The 27,453-nt window shown below is 43.0% G+C and overlaps 2 protein-coding genes across 2 annotated transcripts in view; one reads left to right on the plus strand and one right to left on the minus strand.

Annotated features, from left to right (window-relative positions):
- The window catches only part of UPF2 (UPF2 regulator of nonsense mediated mRNA decay), a gene marked incomplete at its 3' end in the record, with an annotated part of 212,002 nt that overhangs the window by 17,622 nt on the left and 166,927 nt on the right, over positions 1 to 27,453 (minus strand). Inside the window, exon 22 of the mRNA XM_082647666.1 lies at positions 13,690 to 13,744. Coding sequence (XP_082503792.1) covers positions 13,732 to 13,744 — 13 coding nt within the window. The remainder of the gene's footprint in view (positions 1 to 13,689; positions 13,745 to 27,453) is intronic.
- Positions 18,106 to 27,453, plus strand: part of PROSER2 (proline and serine rich 2) — a gene marked incomplete at its 5' end in the record, with an annotated part of 39,322 nt that continues 29,974 nt past the window's right edge. Inside the window, one exon of the mRNA XM_082647670.1 lies at positions 18,106 to 18,206. The remainder of the gene's footprint in view (positions 18,207 to 27,453) is intronic.

A 27,453-nucleotide genomic window follows, 5' to 3' on the forward strand; every position in this document is an offset into this window, starting at 1 on the left:
AATTAGAACTCTCTTTGATGTAGATAGCAGAAAAGCTGACTCAAAGTGGCTTACACAATAAGGAAATTTATCATATAAAGTCTCATTTTAAAAATCCATAGGCAGATACATGCCCCCCCATGTTCATAGCAGCACTACTCACAATAGACAAGACATGGATCAACCTAAATGCCCATCGACAGATGAATGGATAAAGAAGATGTGGTACATATATACAATGGAATACTACTCAGACATAAAAAGGAACGAAATAATGCCATTTGCAGCAACGTGGATGGACCTAGAGATTATCATACTAAGTGAAGTAAGTCAGAAAGAGAAAGACAAATACCACATGATATCACTTATATGTGGAATCTAAAATAGACACAAATGAAGCTATCTACAAAGCAGAAACAAACAGACATAGAAAACAGACTTGTGGTTGCCAAAGGGGAGTGAGGTGGGGAGGGATAGACTGGGAGTTTGGGGTTAATAGATGCAAACTATTACATATAGAATGAATGGACAAAAAGGTTCTACTGCATAGAGCACAAGGAACTATATTCAATGTCCTGAGATAAACCATAATGGAAAAGAATATAAAAAAGAATGTATATATGTAACTGAGTCACTTTGCTGTACAGCAGAAATTAACACAACACTGTAAATCAACTATACTTCAATAAAATAAGTTTAAAAAAAAAGAAGTCAGGGACGATTGGAAAGGTGTAATGCAAGCTGGGATGGCATTCACAAATGTCCACTGTACCTTTTTTCACCAAAGAGTAGTTCAGAGCCGATTTTATCCAGCTATAGACATATTCTAGCAAGCTTCATATCTGCTCTCCCAGCCCACAGCAAGTGGACAGCACTCGAAGCAGATAGATTGACAAAAACAGGCAATGGCACCAAGTAGACACAAGATTCCTAAAAACATGATCATTCAGCCACAGGGCAAAAAGCCACAGCAGCTCAGTGATGACACCCTCATTACACCTCAGTGTGACAGGAATGGTATGATGACCCTGAGGAATAAAACCTTTAAGCTGTATCCAGTGGACAATGTTTAGGAAGATAAAAGGATGTTTAATGGATTTTGAAGAGATTCTATCAAAACGTTAACTATTACAATGAAGACACTCAAAGAAATGTTTCAGTTCTCCCAAATGATGCCAACTAAATGAATGGCTGTTAGCTATAATTATCAAAATTATAGTGAGATGAGAAGCCATACTTTCCACAATTTGGGGAAATTTCTACCTATTACAGACCTATTATTAAAAAGAAAATTATAACAATTTAATGAGCAAAATGAATGGGGTTTTTTTCATAAAAAGCAATAAGTAGTTCCCTCCAACCTCAAAAGTTAAAAAGGGGAACTTAAGTCTCAGGTCACTGTATTTCCCACTTCTAGTAAGTATGCTGGAGCTGCCAATTTAACAAATACTTACTGGGAACCTGAATATTTATTTCAACTTGAATGTTCCTGATGGTTTTTTGAGCAAGGAGGCAATGGTTAGCACAACCCACAGTTTTGCACATGGAAAATCAAGACTCTAAGTAGTGAAATAACTCACTTTTGGGGGAGCATTGAGTCCACTCAACAGGAAAACTTCCAATATTGTCCCTGTGTTGGGCCATTGATTGTTTTAAGGTACTAAAGACAAAAACGAGGGGAATCAAGATCTGAGATTGAGTAAGACACAGGGCTCCGTCTGGGGACGCCACACTGAAGATTCTGCTCAATTTTTCAACTCAGTTTTGCATCCCATGGTCCATAATTTTTTTCTTTTCAATCTTTTCCTCTTTAACCAGGGAAGCCTTAAGAGCAGAAATGGTCAGCAGTCCCCAAAGTGATATAATCTGAGGGCTACCTAGGAAAGGCCTTTACTCCAAATGTTTTCTCCACCACTATTGTGAAATTCCACCAACGGAGAGCACTGGGGGAGGGACAGGTATTCTGCCAACTTCAGAGGTCCCCTAATATATTGCATATATTCCTGGGAGATATAACAAGACCCTGGCGGTCAAGGCCCTGACCAATGAGAAACAAGTTGGGCGGCTGGGCAAGGGGCAGGTGAGCGTGTGAGCTGAAGCTGGGAGCAGAGGTTAGATGAGCTGATTGCTATTGTCTTAACCCAGGCTGACCTACAACTGTCTGTACTTCACCCCCTGAGGCTTCCGCCCTAACCTAGAATAGTCCACTTTAGCTCTTGTCATTTCAGAGCAGTCCCTTAGGCTCCAGGCTGTGCCTCCCTCTCCTGGGCCTTGTGCCCCGCTCCCCTATAACAGTTATGCCTCAACACACCTGTAGCGGTCTGCTCAGGAGGTCTGCCCTGAGACAGTAGCACAGCCTGGGGGCTTCAACAGCAGACATTTATTGTCTTATTGTCCTGGAGGCTGAAGGCTGAGATCAAGGGGTGGGCAGGGTTGGTTTCTGCTGAGGCCTCTCTTGGCTTGTGGACGGCTGTCTTCTCCCCACATCTTCATGGGGTCTTCCCTCTGTGTCTGTGTTCGAATTTCCTCTTCTTATAAGGACAGCAGTCCTATTGGATTAGGGCCTACCTTAGTGACCTCATTTTAACTTACCCCTTTAGAGGGCTTATCTCCAAATACTGTCACATTCTGAGGTGTTGGGGGTTAAGATTTCAACATGTGAATTTGGGGGGTCGTAACTCAGCCCACAACAATACCTGACTTTTTTTTTTTTTTTTTAACAATACCTGACTTTGAAGAGTCCCCTCAAAGGCCCTTGACTCCCATCCTGAAACACTGCCCCTACATCCATTTCAAATTTATCAGAGCAGGTTTCCTAGATCCAGGATTTTCTAGTCTGAAGTTCTCCTGGAGAACATTAGGCAGGACACAGTGCCTTTAAATTGGGAGACCAACCCTGCAGGCAATTCACGGGTTTCTTTATTTGGTCAGAATTAGAAGTGGGTTCTGCAGGGGTATCTTGAATTTTACCCGCAAGATGACTTCTAGTCTGGATTGGGCATCTTTGGTGATGGACATCCTGTGACTTTCTGAGAAGCGGTAGACCCAGGTGAAGACTATCAATTAAAGCATTTCAGAATTAAAAGGAGAAATTGCACCACCATGGAAATAAAATCAAAAGTCCTTGTTCCCTCTGTTGGTTGAATCCTAGGGATTACGGAAATCCGACGCTGGCAGCATTAGCCCAGATCTTTGATGGGGGCCACCCCTCCGGCTCTATTTCACGTTTCGTTACCTGGGTTGCATATCTTTCAAAGAATGGCCTTTAGTCAGGGTTTGCAGCTCTTTGCCCCCCAGGCTGTAGGAATGGCATCACTCTGAGGCCCCTCATGAAAAGCAACTCCAGGTCTTTCAGCCCTTCCTTTCTGGGCTGTGTGACTCCACCGGATTCTGGGAAAGAGCCTCGCATCCGCCATCCTGACCCCACGCCTCATCCCACCACCCTCGCTGCTGGGCTGGTCTCAGAGTCCAGAGAGCAGGAGGTAAGTTCTATACGTAGTGACATCACTCAACAAATGGCAGTGTCCCCTCCACTTCCCAACTTCCGGAGCACCCAGGACCAGACAGCAGCCTGACACACCCTCCTTGAATCAGGACCTCACAAAATACTATCCAGGCAGCCTCGAGACGTTCACCGACACGGCCTCAATTAACCCAGGAAAGAAAGCTTCCCATGCTCTTTCCATTCCCCGCGAAAAAGGGAACGAGATCCCCTCGCCTGGGAATCCTTAAAAATAGGTGAGAGGTTCATCTGTTGTAGCTGGAGGATGCGTGAGGCCAAGTGGAATGTCTCCTGGAGCCTGGGGGATCCTCTGATCCAGAACCCAGCCGTGTGGTTTAAACAGCCCTGGTCACCTCCACAGGGAACCCCTGGGATGGACCATGAACCATCTCCTCTGTCGTGATTGCCCTGGACGCTGTGATCTTTCCCCTCCTCAGCACCGGCACTCTTACCGTTCAGCTATTCCAAGAACACTGACCATGCATTTTGTTTGTTATAGTGCACTCCCTGAAGACATGATGCTCTGAGAGGCTAGCGCTCTGGCCGTTCCCCAAGCTCCTGTGAGCCCTCATGAGGAGCAACACGCATCAGTGACACAGGGCTTAGCCCGTCTCTCTCTGCAACCTTCCACTGCATCCTCTCCTCACACTGGTTCCATCACACTTGCTGACGAGTGGCACTCAACCCTGCTGCCCTCTGAGCAGTCATCTTATTGCTCCCTTCCTTTGGCCGCCAACCTTCTGCCTCTGCCTCTTGACCCCTTGTCTCTTCCTTAACCCCCTTCAATTCGGTTTCCATCTACTCCAAATAAGCGTAATTTTCAAAATGGTGTGTTCCATGCGCCAGGGGCTCAGGGGGAAGAAGGCATGGGCCTGGCTCCTAAGAGATCAAAGATCTTCCGACCCACTGGTGGGTGCTCAGTTAGATGGGGGTAGAGACAACCACGCCGCCAGGCAGAATGTTTCAAGTGCTATAGAAAGAGAAAGAAAGATGGAGCTTCCTTAAACATACTAAAAATAGAGCTACCATATGATCCAGCAATCCCACTCCTGGACAAATATCTGGAAAAGATGGAGATTCTAATTAGAAAAGATACACACACCCCAGTGTTCACAGTAGCATTATGTACAATAGCCAAAACATGGAAACAACCTGTGTCCACTGACAGGTGAATGGATAAAGAAGATGTGATATATATACACAATGGAATATTACTCAGCCATAAAAAAGGATGAAATAATGCATTTGCAGCAACATGGATGGACCCAGAGATTATCATACTAAGTGAAGTAAGTCAGACAGAGAAAGACAAATATCATATGATATGACTTACATATGGAATCTAAAATATGATACAAATGAACTTATTTACAACACAGAAACAGACTCACAGACATAGAAAATAAACTGATGGTTACCAAAGAGGAAAGGGGGGCGAGGGATAAATTAGGAGGTTGGGATTAACATACACACACTACTATATATAAAATAGGTAAACAAGGACCTATTGTGTAGCACAGGGAACTGTGTTCAGTATCTTGTAATAACCTATAATGTAAAAGAATCTGAAAAAGAATATGTATACGCATACACACATATATATATATAACTGAATCAGTTTGCTGTACACCAGAAACTAACACAATATTGTAAATCAACTATACTTTGATTTAAAAAAATAGAAATATAGGCGCGGCCGCGACTGTCTGTCGAGGCCCTGACCATTTGTCTGCTGCTGGGAGGGACAGAGTTTGCAGCCTTGGGGCCTCCACGTGTGCGCTCCCCAGGGCCTGTGCACCCAGGTGGACCCTCGGAGTTAGCAACCCGTGTTTTCAAAGGTAACCAACTGCCCACACACACAAAAATATTCCAAGCAAAAGCACCAACCTGTTTGCTGTGGTCCAAGAAGGGAGTTCTCTAATTTTCCTGCTTCACCCTTTCTGTATTGTCTACTTGTCTGTAGGGAGCATGGATGGCTGTTGTCATATCATGTAAGGCATTTTTAGAAAGTCAAGGAAACTTGGGGGAGTTCCCTGGCGGTCCAGTGGTTAGAATGCTGTGCTTCCACTGCAGGGGGCGCAGGTTCAGTCCCTGGGACTAAGATCATGCATGCATGAATGCATAACATAAATAAATAAACTCTTCCCCTTTAAAAATAAATAAATAAATAAATAAATAAAAGAAATATATATTTATGGCAAAAAAAAAGAGAGAGAGAGAGAAAGGAGTAGGTGGAGATTTTGGGGGGACGTGCAAGCCACACTCAAGCTGAGCTTCAAAAGGACCAGCAAGATCTTTAAAGGTACAGAACGAGAGCAACTCTGGCAGATTAGGGTGCAGGTTCAGGAAGCATTCAGGCCACAGAGGCAGCAAGGGTCTGAGTGAGGAGGGAATCTGGGGGCCAAACAGAGGAATGCAGCGCTGAGGAGTCGGCTGAGCTTGGCGTGTGTGAGCAGGCCTCTGCTTGAGGGGCCTTTAGCGGGCAGCATTCACACATCACAAACTGGGGCTTCGCTCCAACTTGTCCACTTATTAGCAACAAAGGAATTGAGTCATTATTACAATAGATCCCCAGGTTCTGTTATGCCACGCCCCATGGTCCTGTCCCACTTGTGAAAAAACAAAAGGAGAGAGTTCAGTGGCCTCGTAGTGAGTAACTGACTTCAGCTTCTTAACAAGGGCAGGGTCAGAAGCCTCCATTCTGAGAGTGGGATTGACATCTATACACTAGTATGTATAAAATGGATAACTAATAAGAACCTGCTGTATAAAAAAATAAATAAAATTAAAAAAAAAAAAAGAAGTCTCCATTCTGATCTCCCATGAAAGATGTATGGGCTTGTGCCCGAGTGAGCAAAGCCTGGGGAGAGGGGCGGGTCTCTGAAGTTCAGGGGCTGCTCCAGCAGGATTGGAGGAGCCCCGTGCCTTCCTACCTCCACCTGACATCCACGGTTTCCTCCCAGTCTGTCTCCTAAGAGAACTGGGTCATCACTTCACAATCTGGAATTGGCTACCAAGAAGGCTCTGTCCCCAGAGGACGGTATTCACTGGTGAAATGGAAGAGGCCTTCAGAGAGCAGACAGTGCCCAGGAGATAGTGATCAGACCCCAGGGCGGTGGTCAGCCCACACCTGGCACTGACATGCCACACAGACTTGGCTCCCGCGGGTGCTACAGTTCCAGTTACTAGATACTTTTTCACTTATTTAAAGATGTTCGGCCAATGCCACCCTACAGGTATGTCTTCGCTGGGCTAGAGGACAAAGGCTATCTATTTTAAAAATATATTTAAATAGCTTTTTATTTCCCTAATCCAATGTTTATGGCTTTCTTCAATTGTCTGAAAATTATTTTGCCAAAAATTACAGTGTGTTATTCTATTAACACCTTATTGTAATAATACCCTCCTTTTATAACCACTCCACCTGTTGGGCAGTGTCCCTGAATTTGCAAAGGCCTTTTACTGAAGAAAGCCACAGATGGGGGAGCAAGAACCATGTCCTTCTGCAGGTTCTCTTGGAGCCTCAGTTTCTCCTCCTGAAAATGGGATATATAATGTCATCCAGTTAACGAATTAGTATCTGAAAAATATTCTGAGATTGAGTGTGAGAACTGCTATAGGATCAGAGCTATGGATGTAGCTTTTAAGCCACAGAAGTGGTCTTGTGTGTAATCTGAATATTCTTAACACACAAAAGGAGCTTACAATTTAAAGGCATCTTTTAGTAAATGCATTTATGAAATGAAAAATTATGTGGCCCTCTTAGAAATGTCTCAAACATTTGGAATTTCTTAACACAACATTTTAACGCAATGTTAAGTCAGAATGGCTTGTTATTTGTTCTGCCCTCTGTTGATTAGATCAGATGAATTTAGCTCTAGAGTCAGACCTCAATGGCTTCAACTATTCAATTTATGAATCTAAGCAGGCCTGTTCCTCTTCAGTGCTCAGAAGCACTTCTTCCCAGGAGAGGAAGGGGAAGGGAAAGCCAATGAAAATTAATTAATTTTGCTATTTTTAGTGAATGTGGGAAATGGGCTGATGGGAGACAAAACTCAAAACCTATTATGGAGCTGTTTGGATATCAGTTACCCCTGCTCCCCTCAAATGGCTGCTGGAAAATGGGCATATTCAGATACTCTGTTGGGCATAATTATTCTCCCACCATAATACAGGTTTTGCAGGGATGGGCCATCTGTCCTGCCTGGGAGAGTCAGCGTGAAGCAGACTGCATCCCTTCCCCAGCCAGCTCTGCCCCTCACCTGCAGGGTCTTGCATCTATTTTTGTCACCTCTGTCAGCCTGGCTAAGGGGTTCCAAATAAAACCGAAGGAAGACATGAAGATGGCCAAAAAAATGAAGTCTGCGCAGCACGAGCCTGTAGCCTTATCTTTTTGTAGCTTCTGTGGTCTTGCCTGAATGAAGGGCTTTACTCTGTGTTGGAGGAGGTGATGCTTTAGGTAGGGTAGCCTTACCCATGGAATTATTGTTTGGATTTCTTTGGTACATGGAAGCACAGAATCTTTTCACAAGTTAAAAGTACTAACTTTGCATTTGGCATTCAGTAATTCTTTATGGAACACTTTGGGGAAATGTTGTGGCACGTTCCATCGAAATAATGGATTTTTATGTAGTTCTCAACCTTTAGCTGAGACACAGCTTCTATTTTGTTGTCATCCCTGTAGCCCTCCCTCTCAGTAACTCCTCAGCTCACTCCACTCAGATGAACATTTTATAAGACAAGATTTCCACATTTCTCATGTTTATGACTATTCCTAAAACTCTCATAAAGTTTGTACTTTCCCCCAATACTAATTTAATAACCTTGAAAATAGTCAACAGTATGAGCACAAATTCCATAATTGGCTTTACAGAGAGAAAATGCATGAAATAGTACTGCTACACCCGGTCAACACAGACTCAGGAACGGCAGCTCTGGTCAAAAGCAGAGAGCAGTGGATTAGAACAACCACTTTGTCACTTACTACACAAGTGAGATTGAGCAAGTCACTGAACACGTCTGAACCTCAGTTTCATCTGTAAAATGGGAACAATCACCGTCAAGAGGATTAAATGTGTGTGAATATGTTTTGTCAACCATGAAATGGTATAAAGATGTAACGGTTGTTATTATTTATGCCCCTGAAATGTGAACAACAGGGGCTCCAGGCCTCTTTTTTTTTTTTTTTTGGCCGTGCCATGCAGCTCGCGGGATCTTAGTTCCCGGGCCCCTGGCAGTGGAAGCGCAGAGTCCTAACCACTGGAAATTCCCTCCAGGCCTTGAAAAGAGCTTAAGAAAGAAGGTCGGGATCTGAGAGAGAAGATTATGAGCCCGAAAGGTGAGGGCCAAACACTTAGCATGAAAAACACATGTCACCGGTCCCATAAGGATGTTAACATGTATGAAGAACAGGCACCTGGTGCCCCAGGTCAAGTCTTGTTCGTGAAGATTCTATAATCCAGGCAACTCCCTGGCCTCCAACTTCCTGAGGTCACTGTTTCACTTAATATCAAAATGAAATGCAGTCATTAACAGCTGAATCTAGAATACTCTCATCTATTTCTCTAACATATCCAAGAACACATGGGTTTGCCTTCTCATCCACACTGTCACCGATTTCCCTGCTTTCCTCTGACTCCAAACCATTACTCCCAGCCCCGCTTTAACCGTCCTTGCTTTCCTGAAATCATGGGATATGACCCTTTCCGTTCCCCCAAAGCACTGCCGGCATTACATGGTTTGGGAGCAGCAGGGAGAATTACCACACGGTGTGCAAACACTTCAAATCCAACGTCAGACATCACTGCGCTCTCCAAGTCCCATCGCTTTTGACATAAAGAATGTTTTATATCCACATCTCTCCACAGGCCCTGGTTTTCTTCCATGTTTCTAGCTAGCCCTCCCCACCCCCATTCCTCTAGACTCTTCCATTTCCTTCTTCAGGATCCCGACCCCCTTCTTGAGATACCAGTGGATTACTCCTGTTTCTGTATCATGCAGAATGATTTAACATTTTTGTGTGCGTGTCTATACTTCTCCCAACTCAAGCATCCTAAGCAGACAGCCTCACCTTTCACAACCCAACAGGGATGATGGATGGATGAATGAATTTAAATTTAATGAGATGCCCAGCAGACAATTTAAAACCAGGTTCCTGACCACAGTGAGGGGAGGCACTCAGCTTGTTAAATGAAATGAATAATGCCCAGAGGTGAAGATTGTTCAGGTCATGGTCACAGAAGTCATATTTGAGAGCAGGGTGATGAATGTCTTTGCCCAAGGAGAGCAGAGTGAACTCTGCTATAAGACTCAACTTTGGGAATTAAATACTTCTATTTAATGGACAGTCCAAGCTCCTAGATGCCTGTAAGCTGGGACGAGAACTCAGAGAAGACAGCTTCAGAACAGTCGTGGGAATAGAACCCGGACAGCCAGGGTTTAGGAAGTGAATGGAGGTGGAATGAAGAAGGCAGTAAATGTATTTAGGCTGCTGCACTCTTTTTTTTTTTTTTTTTTTTTTTTTTTGCGGTACGCGGGCCTCTCACTGTTGTGGCCTCTCCCGTTGCTGAGCACAGGCCCCGGACACGCAGGCTCAGCAGCCATGGCCCATGGGCCCAGCCGCTCCGCGGCACGTGGGATCTTCCCGGACCGGGGCACGAACCCATGTCCCCTGCATCGGCAGGCGGACTCCAACCACTGCGCCACCAGGGAAGCCCTAGGCTGCTGCACTCTTACGTGGATCATTTACAAAGCTAGTAAGCATTTTAAGAAAAAGAACTCTATTCCTGTAACTGGTTTACAGAGGATTCTCACCTTGCTGGGGATGTAAGCACGGGATGGTTTCATTGCTGTCAGCAGCTGCTCTCTGCTGAATCCCCATTTCCCACCAGCGATCAGACTGGCCAGATTTAATAATCTGCCTAAGATTTTGGGTTATTAGACCAGTCTCATTTTTGTATTTAAGATTCAATTCTAATCATTCAACGACGACGACAAAGAAAATAGCAAGTGTTGATGAAGATGTGGAGAAATTGGAACCCGCATACAGGCGTTGCAGGTGGGTGCAGCCACTGTGGAAAACAGTATGGTGGGTCCTCAAAAAGGTAAACATGGAATCACCATACGATTCAGCAATTCTACCTCTGGGTATGCACCCAAAATCACTGAAAGCAGGGACTTGAACAGATTTTTGTGCACCCACATTCACTGCAGCATTATTCACAATAGCCAAAACATGGAAACAACATAAGGGTCCACCACAGAAGAATGGAATTAGAAAGCATGGTCTATACATAAAAAGGATTATTAGTGAACTATAAAAACGATGGAAATTCTAATACATATTATGACATGGATGAACCTGAAAACATACTAAGTGAAAGACGTCGTCGCAAAAGGACAGATGTTGTGTGATTCCATTTATATGAGGTCCACAGAGTCGTCGAAATCATAGAGACAGAAAGTAGAACGGTGGTGCCAGGGGTGTGGGCTGGGGAATGGGAGTGAGGATTTAATGGGGACAGAGGTTCAGTTTGGGATAATGGAAAAGTACTGCAGATGGATAATGCTGATGGTTGTACAACACTGTGAGTGCACTTAATAGCACTGAACCGTACACTTAAAAATGGTTAAAATGGTAAATTTTATGCTATGTATATTTTACCACAATTAAAAAAAATTTTTTTTAAAGGTTCAGTCCTAGGCATTCCATCTCAAACTCAGTTGCCTGGCCCATCGGCCCCCCAGCAGCTTGCTTGTTCTGCCCTTGGGGTAATGTATGTTCCCGCACATAGAGCCCCAAGAACTGGAGGGTCCCCTTCCACACGCTTGGATGGACTTGGAGAGTGGGGTGGGTGGAGCTGCCCCATCTTCCCGCAAGGCTCACTGAGCTTGCAGCCCTTCTAGCCCAAGGGAAGGGACTGCTCTGAAATCTCCAGCCTGGCAGGTCACAAGCCTTTCAAGTCTGTCCCCAAACCTCAATGGGAAGGACACACTGTGCCATGCTCCTCGGCTCCCAGAATGCTCACTGTGCCCTTCTTACCCCGCTCAGCTCCTCGTGGCCTGGGGGTAACTACGAGGTCACCCTAGCAAGAGTCTAATTCCCCGTTTTGCTGAACCCCAATCTTTATGAGTGATTGTCTTAGGACTCTCGCCCTGACTTGGCTGTGGGGATTAAAGGAACCCCTTCCCCTCTGTGGCAGGCAGAATTCTAAGCTGGCCCCCAAGATTCCAGCCCCCTAAGCATGAGTGGAGCCTGCAGATAGGATGGGATGTCACCTCTGTGATTATGTCACATTATGTGGCAAAAGGGATTCTGTGGATGTAAAGTCCCTCATCAGGGACTTCCCCGGTGGTCCAGCGGTTAAGATTCCACACTCCCAGTGCAGGGGGCCCGGGTTTCAATCCCTGGTCAGGGAACTAGATCTCGCATGCCACAAGGAAGATCCCGCATGCCGCAACTAAGACACGCTGCAGCCTAAATAAATAAATAAATATTTTAAAACAATAAAATTAAGTCCCTAATCAGTTGACTTGGAGATGGTTAGAAAGGAGATTGTCCTGGGTGGATAGAAAGGGAACACAGCCCCGCTCCAGTCTCCTGTTACAGCCTCCCACCATGAATACTAACTGCATCTCCACAAAGCTTAGGACCTGCAAGCCTCTTCTTAGTTTGGAAATGGGACTGGGGGTGTAGCTGGCAGTACAGCCAGCTCAGAAGTGTTGACCATCAGGAAGTCCTGAGAAGCTGGTTAGTTCCCGGTGACTTCCTGAATGGGGAATGTAAGAGGTCCTCAGGGCAATTTTAGTACAAGAGGGAAAAAATATCCCACATTTTATTACTCCCAGTGAACGGAAGCATTCGGTGTGATTTCTTTTCCTATTGTGATTCTCTGTAGGAAGAGGTTTTTTTTTTTAATCCTATTTAACAATTTAGAAATTGAAATAAAACATTTTAAGCTTATCAAAGGATTGCCAGTTTCATTTTCCCCATCCTTTCCTCCACCAGTACTGCAACTTGGAAATACAGTTGAGACCCACTGTCTGAGCACCTGGTGGCATCCAGGTGGCACTGACGGGAACAGAGTTATTGAATCTGTAAGCTGGGGACAGACCTGGACTCCACGGTCCCACTAAGTGGTTAACGACCCTGCTCAGTGATTCCTCCGTCTCTCTGACTGTAACACTACGTACATTTTGCTCCCTCAAAATCAGGGAATTAACATCCTTAAGTTCAGGGTCACATCAAAGAAGAAGTTATGTCTTGGGTCACAACAGAATTGTATAAAAAAGAAAGTCAGCCCTCAAATGTAGAAATCTGGCATAATGAAATCTTTTACCTGAAATGGGTTTAGAAGAATTCAACTTAGCAGAAGGTAACACAAACTACAAATGTTAAGTATTCCAACGCACTGTACTCATCTCTCCTTCCAAATGTCTGTGACACAAACAGGACTGGGTCTCATTGGGTCCCAGCTCTTACCTAAGACCCACCTGAGGCCAGTTTCAGCCCATATTCAAATCTCCTGAGAATAAGGTTCACTCCAAAAGCACTCGTGAGGAGTGGAGGCCTTAGTGAAATTTGTGGGAAGACGGACAGGGTTAAAAGACACTTGCACAGAAAACTTCCCAAGGCTCTCCTGTCCCCGGCTCCCCAGACACCACAGGTTCCTGGAGCCATTTCCAAGACCCTGTCGGCTTTGCATCCTCCATCTGTAAACCGAAAGCTAGCCAGAGAACAGCGGAAGCGAAGCAAGTTATCCTCAGACAAATTTCAACCACCCCTGAGTCCTCAGGCTTATCTCTGGGGGGATACGGTTCACCTCACCATTGTTTTATTTACAGAATCACTTCTATTTCATCTAGGGATTAATAGATGGTTGGTGACTAACCAGTTTATCATTTGAGTCTTGTCTGCATCCCACCAAGCCCTCCTGGACCATAAATTCCCTGTAGACAGGGAACCTATCCATACTGTTCACTGTTGCATCTCCTGGACTTTACCCCTAGTAACACCTGGCACAGAAGAAACCACAAGCAATCTCTGGATGAAAAATGAATGGGCTCCATACATTCTCTCTTCCTGTTTGGACGTCAGTCACTTGGCAGGTCCTAAAGCGTGAATGAACAGCACTTCTTCCTCAGGGATCTTTTTAGAACCTAGCTTCTCTTTCAGACTCTTATCATTGAGTTCAGATAAAATTATTTACCATTTTCTTCCACGTTTGTTTCTTCCAACATGTAGTTCTCCTTCAGAATATCGACCTGGAATACAGACAAGGTAGCATGTTATCTACTTGCTTTCAGGAAGTATGGAACCACTTTATTATCATCTTTTAAAGTTTTCCTTGAAATTTGTCACCAAAAAAACCTCCAGGCTGTAATTTCCTCATTTGTAGAATAATTATTTCCTTTTTTAAATCAAGAAATTTCACTAGCAAGTCATCCTTGAAATGCATCAATCTCCTTCTCTTCCCTCCTTCTATTATCTACCAAATATTTATGGAATGTTTGATATAAGCCAGACTCTATGCTATGCACATTGGCATTTATTGTATCAAAAATTTGTATTAGTCTGTATTGATTTATAACAGTAAATATAGAACCACAACAGAAAATTTGGGACATATACAATACTATAAATAAGAATCACATAATCACAGCCAGAAAGAGTAACTGTCATCCTTTTGATATATTTCCTTCTAGTTTTTGAATATATACATGCATTTTTCCATAGTTGAAGCAATAGTTTACACACAATTCTGTAATGTTCTTTTTTCCCCTTTAACAATATATTTAGGTATTTTCTTGTGTTCATGAAAAATATCTGATTTTTAATAGCTGCATAATAGTTCACTTAAACTTCCCCCTAATTTTGGATTTTTTGGTTGTTTCTAATTTTCTGACATTACGAAAAAGGAGACAGTGCACAAATATTTTCCCCTTTTCTGATTATTTCTGTTGAATCCCTAGATATGGAATTGTAGGCCAAAGTATATAAACATTTTTAAGGGTCTTGAAATATTTCACAAAATCACTTTCCAGTAAAGTTATATCAACTTATGCTCCCACTATAATATATAAAATTGCCCATTTCACTGCACTCCTGCCAGTACTGAATGTTAGAATTTTAAAATGTTTTTCTAATTTAATAGATGAAAATATTGCTTACTATTTTAATTTTTAATTTTTTCAATTACTGGGTAATCCAAACACTTTAAAATATAATTACATATACACACTAATCGTTTTTATTTTTTCTTTGAGGAAATTTTCTCATTGAGTTATTAGAGTTTTCTTATCAATGTGTGTGTACTCTTGTATTGAGGATAAAATGAACTGTCAGGGCTTCCCTGTTGGCGCAGTGTTTAAGAATCTGCCTGCCAATGCAGGGGACATGGGTTCGAGCCCTGGTCCGGGAAGATCCCACATGCCACAGAGCAACTAAGCCCGTGCACCACAACTACTGAGCCTGTGCTCTAGAGCCCGCGAACCACAACTACTGAGTCCACATGCCACAACTACTGAAGCCTGCGTGCCTAGAGCCCGTGCTCCGCAACAAGAGAAGCCACCGCAATGAAGCCTGCGCACCGCAACGAAGAGTAGTCCCCACTCGCCGCAACTAGAGAAAGCCTGCACACAGCAACGAAGACCCAGTGCAGCCAAAAATAAATTAACAAATAAATTTTTTTAAAAAAATGAACTGTCAGATTTGTTCTGTTTTGTTCACAATATTTTTAGTTGTCACAATTTGTAAATTCTTATATAATCTAGTCTACTGGTCATTTCCTTTATGATTTTTTGATTTCTTTTCTTCCCCCATCTTGAGGTTACATAAATATTTGCCTAAATTTTCTCCTAGTTTTAAAGTTCTTTAATGTAGCTGAAATTTCTTTTAACACATAATGAAATGTATGAGCTCAACTTGATTTTTTTTTCCAAATTACTAGCTTTCTCAAGTCCATTTTATTGAGAATCTGTCCCTTTTTCATTTATTTTAGATGACTCCATCACATATTAAAATCTACAGTATATCAACACTGTCTTTTTCTGGGTTATCCTATTTTATTATCTATATCATTCAATATCTACTAATATTCTATTTTGATACTTTAAATTATTATTTTATACTGTTTAACTAACAAACAGGGAAATTTCCCATCTGTTTCTTCATTTTCATAATCTTCTTAACCCTTCTTATCTGCTACTTGTTCAAGTAAACTTTAAAATAATTTTGTTTTAGGCTCCCAAGGTAGGTGTTAATAGCTTCATTGTACAGTTGAGGAACTGAGTCTCAAAAAGAATAAATAGCTCAAGATTACACATATTCTAAGTGGAAGAGGCATAAAGCAAAATCATGTCTTTTGACATGTCCTCTTTCAGCTCTAAAATGCTGTAATTTTTAGTAAACTCAGGAAGCTTACTCGCTAACCACTTTCTCCTTTCCTGTCTACCTCCCTCTAGTGGTCATTATAAATATTGCAGTTTCTCAAGCCAATTTTACACAGTAATTATTTTTATACAACAAAAATTATGTTTAGCTTAAATTTTTAAAGTTTACTTTAAAAATTTTAACTTACACAGAGTTAATAAGAATAATTGTCTAATATTTTGAGCCATGTATCACCGGCATTTTCTTAGCAAAGAACAACCTCAGAAGAATTTAGTAAAAATTCGAGTGAAAAGAAAGTAAAATTTTGTCAATTTCATGGATTTTTAAAGTAGTAACAACAGCAGGTCCAAAGACCCTCCAGATGTTTCTTCGTTCTTTTCTCCATTGACGTTATCTAAGTACTTTTAGGAATAACAATCTTTAAATTCCCCCTCTAAGCCATTTCTTGTTTTCTTACCTCACTTTATGTCCTTTCTCACCTTCTAGTGCCTTTGAGTAGGTTCAGTTGGCACAGAGGTGCCTGGGCAGGGGTGCAGGGGGTACTGGAAGGCAGCCTGAGCTCAGGTACTCACGCTGCGCCCTGGCCAGGTCTGCACCGGCCCCGCGGAAGGGCCACCTGTTCGCAATTCCCACAAAGATCAGGTACGAGCTAGCAGGGCTGGCCTCCTCCCCCTACCGCCTTGGTTGAAACCTCAGTCTCATTTTCTTCCCTGTTCATTTCCTGTCCGCCACACCCTCCCACCCTTTTTTTCTTTTTGTGCCTTTTTCTTTTCCCTTTCTTCCTTCCTAATCCCATCATACTTCAATTTCTTCTTCCCTATCTCCTCTTCACCTGGAAGAAAAGATACCGTGTAAAATTTAATTCGTACACACAAGATAATGTGTACATTAAAAATTTTAAAGCTAAAAAACTAAGCTACACATATGTTTATACATCATAAAAGCTTAACCAAGCGAAAAGAACACTACTAAAAAGGAAAAATAATTCTGGGAAGCATTTATGTCTTTTTTTCTTTATCTGAATTTGTGGAAAACAGGGGCTGCCTATGTTACTCTCGCCTGTGGCTATTTAATACTATTTAACTTTTACTAAGCCAATTCACGATACATGCATTAGTGTTTACATGGAACAAAATTTAAGAGAAAAAAGAACATGAACAGAAAGCTTAGGTCCATTATTCAATGAGGATTAAGGACTGACAGAATTGAGAATCTCTCCTGGATTTGGTTCAGAAAGAGGGGGATAATAATACTTGCCTAATTAACTAGTAAGTGCGGTAGATTAAAGTGCTTTGTAAACATTAATTAAAGATGCAGGGAGTTAGATGAGGCCAATATGTTATTAGTGAAAAAGTTTTCTTCCCTTTAATCAGGTATCTCCTCCTGGGGAGAGCAAAGAAATGATATAAGGAATTGGGGCTCAGCCCCGAGTGCCAACCAGTGACTCAGTCATCCTGTGCCACCAACCACTTCCTTAATTTTCTGTAAAATGGGGATAAGCACCAACAGCACTTTGCAATACGGGTTTTATGTCTGTCATTTGAGTATATAGCAAACACTATAATTAATAAAACCCTATAACTCTTGTTTTCTCCTTTCCTACAGAGTTGTCCCACCCCATGGAAACACCGGTAACATTAACTTCCACCAACTTACAGAAGCCTTCCACAACCAGCTATTAACCTCAGTGGATATTTCCATGGTGATAAAGAAGAAATGGCACCAAGGAATGGGGTCAAAACCTCTTGGATGAGCTTCCTCTCCTTTCTGAACCTCAGTTTTCCTCCTCTGTAAAATGGGGATAAGAAATTGGGGGTTCTAAGGATTGAATGAAATAATGTGTGTGTGTTAAATGCCTTGTCCAAGGGTAATAAGAATTCGATACGTGGTAGTTATTATTGTCATTAAATGTAAAATAACCTCTCAAAACTGACCGAGGAGGGGAAAAAAATGTCCCGTCTTATTCAGAGCTTCGAATGCAAATCCCTATTTCTCCTCCGAGTGTTTAACTCAGATATGGGGCTGGAGTTTCCTCAGATCGTCCCCAATTCAAACCTCGCACCAACACCGAGAGGCGGCTGCGGGGCAGCGCCGGCACGGGGGCCTGTCCCTTTAAATGCCCCGGGCGCGCGCCGTGTGAGTTTGGGGAGGGAGCAGCCGAGACCCCGACGGGAGCACGCACGAGCGCGCGCGGCGGGAGCGCGCGTAAGCGAGCGCGCGGCGGGGCGGCCCTGGAAGGTCTGCGAGGCGCGCGCGGGCGGACAGGCGAACGGGCGGCGCTAGGGCTCGGCTCCCGCTTGCGGTCCGGGTGGGCTCCTGCGGGACTCCTGCGAGGTGAGTGCGGGCTTCTCGATCCCGGACAGGGTCGGAGGGCGGGAGGGCGTCCTGGCAGCCGATCCCCTTGTCCAGCACGTCGGTGAGTGGGGCGACGTTTGCAGCCGGTCGGGGGAGATCGGGGCTCTGGTGGGGTCCAGGGCGGGAAGGGCGAGCCCCTTTGCTAGTGAGCCGGCTGCCTGCGCTTCCCGCGCGTCCCTGCGGGTGCCCTCCCGGCGGGGATCTCTTCTGCTTGCTCTCCCGCTCCTCCGCATCGCGTCCCTTGGAAATTAGGAAAGGCTCTGGCGCCGTCCGAGGGGCCGTCGTCGACCCGGTGGCCTCCCACCCGGGAAACCCGGGGCCTCATTCGGGATCACAGGGGTCCGCGTGCGTCCGGCTCGGGGGCGGTGGGGAGGACGCGAGGCTTTCCGACTCCGAGGCTGTCCTGGCGGCGGGCGAAGGTGGTCCATGGCACGATTCTTGCTTTACGCGCAGAGAGGTCCGGGTTGTCCCAACACCCCTGCCCTGTCCCCACCGCCCTCCCCGGAGCACCAATTGCCGCCGCAGCCGTCGAATTCCCAGGGCGCTGTGTCCCATCCCCCAAGGAGAGGAGGGCGGGAGCCTCATATTGGCAGGAGGTGGCCGAAGCCACCTGTTGAACTTGGGTCCTGCGCAAAATGACCAGTAGATTTTCGTCCCCAACCCCGCTCCCCAACCCCTGACCCCCAACAGGTAACTGAATCACGCGGGAACGTGCAGGATCAGCCGGTGAGCAGGGGCGGGAGGGATTATAAAAAGAGAAGGCGATGTGATGCAAATAAAATAAACTCCAGAATTTCTCCAAAGCTTAGAAAGTTTCCCAGTATTGTTTTACGGAGTCTAAATTTAAGCACCTAGCCTTTTATATTTTTATATTTTATTTTTTTCTTAAACCGCAGGAACTAACATCAGAAAACATTTAACTCTTTGCCAGGACCTACTTGGTGCAAAGCGAAAACTTAGAGTAAAGGAAAATGATTTTTGTGTCTTTTCCCCCTAAACACAGTAGAACACTCAGGTCTGTTTCTGGAGACTGTAGAAAGAAGGTTTCTCTGGCTCCAATTTTCATGCAGAACAATTTTTTTTTAAATATGTATTTCTGAAAGATATAGAAACACCAAATCAGATATAAGTGTAAATGTGAGGGAAATGCTCACAGGAGAACCTAAGTTTATTAAAGATGCTTTTCTACTTTTTTTTTTAAGCACTACATTCTTACTGCTCTAGCATGCACTGAAAAGTCTGCCCTCAAAGCTCAGTGTCTGAATGTTACAGATTGTTTTTCTAGGTGGAGGAGGTATTTTGGTTCATGAGGCCAATGTGGAAATATAAACAAATGCCCTGTTTACTTGGGATTGGGCGGGAAGGGTGGAAGTTGTCTAAAATCTCTCTTGCCAAAGTTGACAGTGTATGTATGGAATCTTGTGTATTTTCTTGCTCAGACCAGTAATAGCCATTTTTAAGGACGGGGTATATGCCTTGGTAACAGCACTTCAGAGCCTTTTTACATTTTGGGGGGGGGGAAATTTTGGATGCTGATAATTTAAAAGTAACACATTTTCTCCATTACTAGAAATCAGAAAGCCAAAATCAGATAATTTAGAGAAGGCTGGAAAGAGGAGAGATGCTTTTAAGAAAACATGCGGGTGTTTGACACCACGATGGCTCCCTTTGTGGCGGAGGGCGGGATTTGCTTGTTTTCGTGCAGGCCCTGCGTGTTCATTAATTCATTCAGCAGTATTTTCAGGCCTGTTTGACCACCTACAATGTGCTGAGTGCTGAACTAGTCATGGGACATACAGACACATCTAGATAACAGCCACACGGCCCAAACAGATTAAAACTAGATCGAGTAAGCCTTCATCAGGAGCTGAAGATACACCTGGCCCTGGTTCCAAAGTTCTCAGACACCTTAGGAGCCTGTGGTTGGCACCCTGTGTTGATTGTCAAGATCATCTCAAGTAACTACAGGAGGGAGAGCTGAGCCTTGAAGCCTGGGGGGAGAGAGGGGAAAGGCTTGGGTGGAGCAGAACTGAGAACAGGGCATCCTCTGGAACAAGAGTTCAAGTGCGTCTTATCCGCCTGGTTGTGGATGGCCGCCAGTAGTGCCGTGGCATCCTAGAAGCATCCCAGAACCTGAGCCGCTGCCATCACTGGCGGAGGGCGGCTTTTTGTTTCAGTTTCCACTGCCCTCTCTGGTGGCAGTGTTGGTGGCTTCCCCGCTCCCTGTGTGTTCTCAGGAGGATGGGCTGGGCAGCTCTACCCCTGGGACGTTGCAGCCTTCCCCTCTTGAATCTGAGTGGGTCCAGCATCTGTTCACATTGACACAGTGGCGTCAGTACAGTGCAGTCACTGTAGCCACCTCTGTAGAGAACCACCCTGAAGCTGCACTTCTCAGTAACTCCGTTGTCCCCCTCCCAGACCCGCAGCATTAATCTTGAATCTTGTTTTGAGAAAGTAGGTGCTGGGTTTAAAATCCGTGCAGTCGGGATCGGTAGTAGAGGAATGTGTAGGGCAGAACATTCTGCCTTATTGGTTAGGGATGTGATTGTTCCTTACGAACTCGTATCTTCAGACTGGATATTTCCAAAGACCCTACCACTGGAAACACTTGGTTCTCTCTCTCTCTCTCTCTTTTTTTTTTTTTGTAGTAAAATACATACAACATTGAATTTATCATTTTAGGGTGTACAAATCAGTGGCATTAAGTATATTCACATTATATGTGTTTGAGAAGAATGTGTTTTCTTTCATTTTGTTCTGTAGAGGTCTACAGATATCCGTTAAATGAACCTTATTAATTGCATCATTCCTCACTAACTTTGCGTCTGCTCAACATGTCAGTAATTGAGAGAGGTATATGAAAGATCCCACTAGAATGGGATCTTTGTCCATATCTCCTTGTATTTGAGCTAAAAAATATTCTGAGACTATTTGTATAAACAGCTTTCTATTTTAATATCTAACAGTATGCATTTGTAAATTTATATTGTTAGACATGCAATGTCTAATAGGAATTGAATTTTTATCATAACATAGTTACTTTTATCACTAGTGAGGATTTTTGCCCTAAAGTCTATTTTGTCTGATGTAGTATAACCAGAAGTGATCTTTTAATTGTTGTTGTTGTTAATATTTGCTTGATATGTCTTTTCCCATTTTTAAAAATTTTCTTTCAAATATCTTTACTAAGGTATAATTGACATTCAATAAACTGCACATATTTAAAGTGTAAAAAAGTACATTCACAATGTTTTGCAACCATCACCATTATCCAGTTCCAGAGCTTTTTCATCACCCCAAAAGGAAACTCCATACCCATTAAACAGTCACTCCCTATTTCCCCTCTGCTCCAGCCTTGGCAACCACTAATCTGCTTTCTGTCTCTATGGATTTGCCTTTCTGGATATTTCATGTTAATAGAATCATACAACATATGTCTGGCTTCTTTCACTTATGATGCTCTCAAGATTTATCCATGTTGTAGCATGAATCAGTACTTCATTCTTTTTCATGGCTGAGTAATATTCCATTGTAGGAATGTATCACAGTTTGCTTATTCACTCATCAGCTCATGGACATTGGGTCATTTCCACCTTTTGGTTATTGTGAGTAGTGAAGTTATGAGGAACCACCAAACTTTTTTCCACGGTAGCTGCACCATTTAACATTCCCACTAGCAATGTTGGAGGTTTCCAGTTTCTCCACATCCTCACCAACACTTGTTATTTTCCATGTTTTTGTTTTTATTGCCACCCCAATGGGCATGAAGTGGTGTCTCATTGAAGTGTTGATTTGCGTTTCCCTAATGACTAATAATGATGAGCATCTTTTCATGGGCTTGTTGCCCACTTCCAGATTTTCTTTGGAGACAGGTCTATTCAAGGACTTGATTCTCTTTTGTATTAGCTTTTATATCACCAGCATCTTGCATGTAAGTATAGTTATTTTTATAGGACTTGGTTTGTATAGTATGTACCTTCTCCAACCCGCATTCTATTGTTTTGGTTTTGTTTCTTTCTCTCTTTCCGGCTTCTGCTGCTCCTTCCAGGAGACCAGTTGTCTGACTAGTGCTTTTTTAGTATTTAATATTCTACCTATTTTAGTTATTGGTCCGAAGGCCTGGGCTGTTCGTCTCTTCATTCAGCAGTATTTGTAGGCTGTTGGGCCACCTGCCATGTGCTGATCACTGAGTCGTCATTGGAGATATAAACCTACTACTCCTCATACGCTTCTCTTTTGGATGTTTGCAGGTTACATTTTATTTTTTTAAACTAACTGATTCATAGAGCCTGGCATAGGGAAAAAGAGCAGTACTTAACTCTCTCCACCAGAGGTTTCAATACCAAATAGCCGTGTAACCATCGGGTTCACCACTTTACCTTTGTGGACCTCGGTTTCCTGGTCTGTAAAACTGGGGGCAGGACTAAATTACTTCTCAGGCCCTCTCAGACCTTGAAACTGGAGGTTATACATTCATGATTCACCACAGCTCTCCCTTACAAATGAGTGTGTGTAAAATAGTTTATTTTGTAAAACTTAAAGGAATTATCTTTTGTGGGGAAAAGAAAAAGATGCCTGTGCTCTTTTATACTAGACACGTGAGTTTGGTCAGGTGCTGTTTTCTAAAATGGCACATTTGACATTTTCTGTGAAGATTCAGAGGGTCTGAAGAGCTTTCGTGAACACTTAAGTTCCTTCCGTGCTGGGCACAACTGGGAATATAGAGGTCAATGAGTGTGGTCCCCACCTTCGAGAATCTTGTGATCTAGTAACAGAGATATAGGTGTCAAGTGGGAGTCTATCTCAGAGGCCCACAGGTCTTCAGGGAGCGGAGGATAGAGGTACCCTTTCTTTCAGGAGGACGTAATGGAACCGGGCCAAGAAGGGCAGGATAGTGGGATGTAAGAATGGTAGAACCGTGGCTTTGCTCATCATGCCGAAAAGTTTAGCCTTGAGTTTGGGGGCATGAACCGCTGACGGGTCACGAGTGGCCTGTGTTCTGCTGTGGACGAGACATTTGTACACTGAGGCGATAATCCGAGTTGAGCGGAGGGTTGAGGGTTGAGGAAGGAAGGACAGAAAGATGAAGGAGATAAGACAGTACAGACAAGGGGATGGCGCTGAAAATGTCCAATGTTGCATAGAAGTTCTTGTGCAGAAAAAGTCCAGAAAAGCGTTCTTCTGGAGTGGAAATCTGAAGCCTAAATCCAACTCTTTCTGACCTCAGTTTCCTCATATAACTTGTCCTCCACACGTACTAGAGAACCAATGAATTTGTGGTCTGAGCTCCTGCTGATACAGGCAGCTTCACTTCATCAGTCAGATTGTCTGTAAAGTGTGTGTGAGGTGAACCTGTTGTGTATTTCCCCCCCTATTCATTCCTTTGTGATTTCAGAGGTATCATCTGAGGAAAAGCATTTTAGTATCAATGTGTAATAAAGCCATACTGCAACCAAAATTGCATTTCAAGGAACACTCCGCTTTTTTACAATGTTAATTATCAATTCAGTTCCGAAACTGTTAGGTTAACCACAGAAAACTACCTATATTCAACTATTTTTGACCTACACCAATGGCAGCTTCATACAATTCAATTTACTAACTGCAGGCCAGGGGTCTGACCCTTCCCTTCTCAACCGCTAGAAGAATGTTGCCGGGAACTTGAAAATTCACATAAAAATACAGTGTGTTAAATACTGTATTTCCTACCGAATTCTCATGTCAGTCTTGTTTTTCTTTTCCAAAGTGGTGAGGAGCCGGACAGCTTCAGTAGCCAAGGGGTCTTTGTCAAATTTTGAGTAATTTGAGTAATTATCAAATTCCACTGTTGATTCATTTCAGGTGCTGAGCTTTCTCTCACAGAGGCTGATAGGCCCTTGAAATGCTGACATCAGTATCATCTTAACTGTTGGTTAGCGTCATCCAGTTTTTTCAACAAACATTCGGTTGTCCACATTTCTTTTCTTTTTTTTTTTTCCAGTTTTTTTTTTTTTTTTTTTGCAGTATGCGGGCCTCTCACTGTTGTGGCCTCTCCCGTTGCGGAGCACAGGCTCCGGACATGCAGGCTCAGCGGCCATGGCTCACGGGCCCAGCCGCTCTGCGGCATGTGGGATCTTCCCGGACCGGGGCACGAACCCGTGTCCCGTGCATTGGCAGGCAGACTCTCAACCACAATTTAACTATATTAAGTTGAAATATAGTTGATTTACAAAGTTGTGTTAGTTTCAGGTGTACAGCAAAGTGATTCATATATATATATATATATATATATATATATATATATGTCTTTTTCAGATTCTTTTCCCTTATAGGTTATTATATAATACTGAGTAGAGATCACTGTGCTATACAGCAGGTGCTTGCTGATTATGTTTTATACTGGTTGTCCCCATTTCTTTTTTTTTTCTGGCCACGCCCCGCACCTTATGGGATCTTAGTTCCCTGACCCGCACCCCCTGCATTGGAAGCACGGGGTCTTAACCACTGGACCGCCAGGGAAGTCCCCCATTTCTTTAAAAAGTTCTGAAAGCCCCTTGACTCTACCCCTCTATTAAAAGTGGAGTAGGAGTTTGCACCCAAGGGCCTGGATTTGCAGGGAGGGAGTTGAGTGCTTTGTTCCTGGGTTGCAGGTGTCCAGGAAGAGGAAGGAGAGAGCCTCTGGAGATGCACGGCTGGCAAAGAGATTGGGGAAGACTGGGTTCAAAGTCTGATGCAGTGGACTGACCCAGCAGGAGGTCTTGCGGGAGCTTTGCCCCACTCAGGTTTGGACTCAAATCTGTTCAGCCTGAGATAAGAAATGTAAATCAGATCTTGGCTTCCAGTCTAACCAGGTGTTGTAAATACCAGCGCAGGATGAACATGCTCTCGGTCAGCTTTATTTTTGCTGTGAGGAGGAATGAAAAACTCAGCTAAGAATTTTTTTGAGCTTCTCAGAAGAAAGAAAAAGCATTATAAAACAATAAGGTATAATTGTTACGACAAGTAAGGAGGTCTACATTTTAGCGCCCCGGAGTAGGGCATAGTGCGTGCTCTGGTGACATTTGCTGAATAAATAAAGAGAAAGCACACAAGCTTGTTTAACGAAACAAGAGCAACTTAACCTGGGACTTTTCCTTTGATTTTTTTTTTTAATTTGTTAAATAATCCAGAAATGCAGTATGCATACAGAATGTAAATTTTTTTTAAATGAGCCAAAAATCAAAATTTGAAGTGTCTACCTTTGCAAACATTTCATCAGATGTAACTAGATTTTCCTCCTGTTGATGCTTTTCTGTTTGCTTCTTCCTGGGTTATTACTTTTTGTTATTAGTAACAAAACTCAAATCTGGTCAGGGTTTTTTCGGGTGAGGATTTACGTTGGGAAAATCTGATTTCCGAAGCTTCTGTTCAGTGGTAGTACACTGGTGGTGGGAGACGTCTTCCCTTGGGGCCTGTTAACCAGCCTACCTGGCTGAGGCCTCTGCTGTGAAAGTGTTTGCTTATGAGTAGGCGAATCAGTTACTTTCATGTGGCATGCTGCCTTAAGTAAATTAATTACTGCCTCCTTTTAACAGTTGAAAATATTCACAATTGAGAAGATCTGAAACCAACCTTGTTTTTTACATTGTTCAGTAAGAGCTTTTCCAAAAAAAAAAAAAAAAACCTCTAAATGAAAGCATGCTAATTCTTCTGGAGAAGTAAAACTACCAGCCTTTGAAGTGTTTGTCTTTAATACCCTCGAGTGCCAGTTAAGAGTTTAAGGTCCTAAGTTCTTACAGCAGACATTTTCAGAAGTAAGGGAAAAAACCATTCAGAGAAAAAAGCGAAGGAAAAGGAATGCTAAACCATTGACCATGTCAACCGTTTAAAACGCCAGACAAAATTAAGCCTCCGCCCCCAGCTCTCCCAGAAACAACCAGCCTCCACCTGAAAAAGATTTCCCTTTGATGTTCTGTGCTGGGATCCAGTTCTAGTTTGCTAGTTTGCTTAGTGAGTATTTTTTGGAAGCATTCTTTTCTTTCCAAGGCTTTTGTTTTCTGCACATGGAGAAAGAGCCCATACTAAAGAATAGTTACTACTTATTTATTTTACTTCAGCTGTTTATTTGTGTAGAGGCCCATTTTAGAAGTTAATGTTGGTCATGGTTACATCTGTCGATGTACACGTGTGTGCATTCATCCTGATACTTATCACATGTTAATATCAGGAAGCATTACTGGCTTAGTGTGTCTGATGTTATTGGTGCCAAGTTTTTAACAGATCATTATTTGTGTTTAAAGTTACTCCCCTCCTGCTCCACATTTGCCCTTGATTGGAATATAAATGTTGACTGCGAGTAATTTCTCATAAATTTCAAGGCTTTGGTCTCTGAATATGATAGAAGGATAAAGGACACTTACTGCAACAAGGTTAACATGTCTGAAACGACTCCTACGTGTTCAAACTTTTCTTCTACATCAAAGGTCTGTTTTAAGGATACTCTCATGGTTTTAGAGTTTTAAAATATAAATTTTGTGTTCATAGCAGCACTATTTACAATAGGCAAGACATGGAAGCAACCCAAGTGCCCATCAACAGATGACTGGATTAAAAAAACATGGTATATATGCAATGGAATATTACCCAGCCATAAGAAAGAATGAAATACTGCCATTTGACGTAGTGTGGATGGACACAGAGAGTATTTGCTTAGTGAAATAAGACAGAGAAAAACTAATACTATATGATATCACTTATACATGGAATCTAAAAAATAATACAAATGCATGTATATACAAAACAGAAACAGACTCACAGACATAGAAAACAAACATGATTACCAAAGGGGAGAGGGGGGAAGGCAAGGACAAATTAGAGGTATGGGATAAACAGATACAAACTACTACACATAAAATAGGTAAGCAACTAGGATATACTGTATAGCACAGGGAATTATAGCCATTATATTACAATAACCTATAATGGAATATAATCTGCAAAAAATACTGAATCACTATGCTGTACACCTGAAGCTAACACAATATTGCAAAGCAACTGTACTTCCATACAATTTTTTTTTAAATAAATAAAACATAAATTTTGGTTAAGTAACAAATACTAAGTCAATATTTTGGGATGAATATTTTCCAAAATCCTGTGGCTATAGTTTTAAAAAAAGAGAGAGAGAGCTTTGCCTGCAAGTCTAGTCTAACTGAGGAAAAGGAATTACGAGCATAATGAAATCTGATGTGATGAGTTGTATCAGAGG

This window comes from Grampus griseus (genome assembly GCF_964374135.1).
Source record: "Grampus griseus genome assembly, chromosome: 2".
NCBI classification, from domain to species: Eukaryota; Metazoa; Chordata; class Mammalia; order Artiodactyla; family Delphinidae; genus Grampus; species Grampus griseus.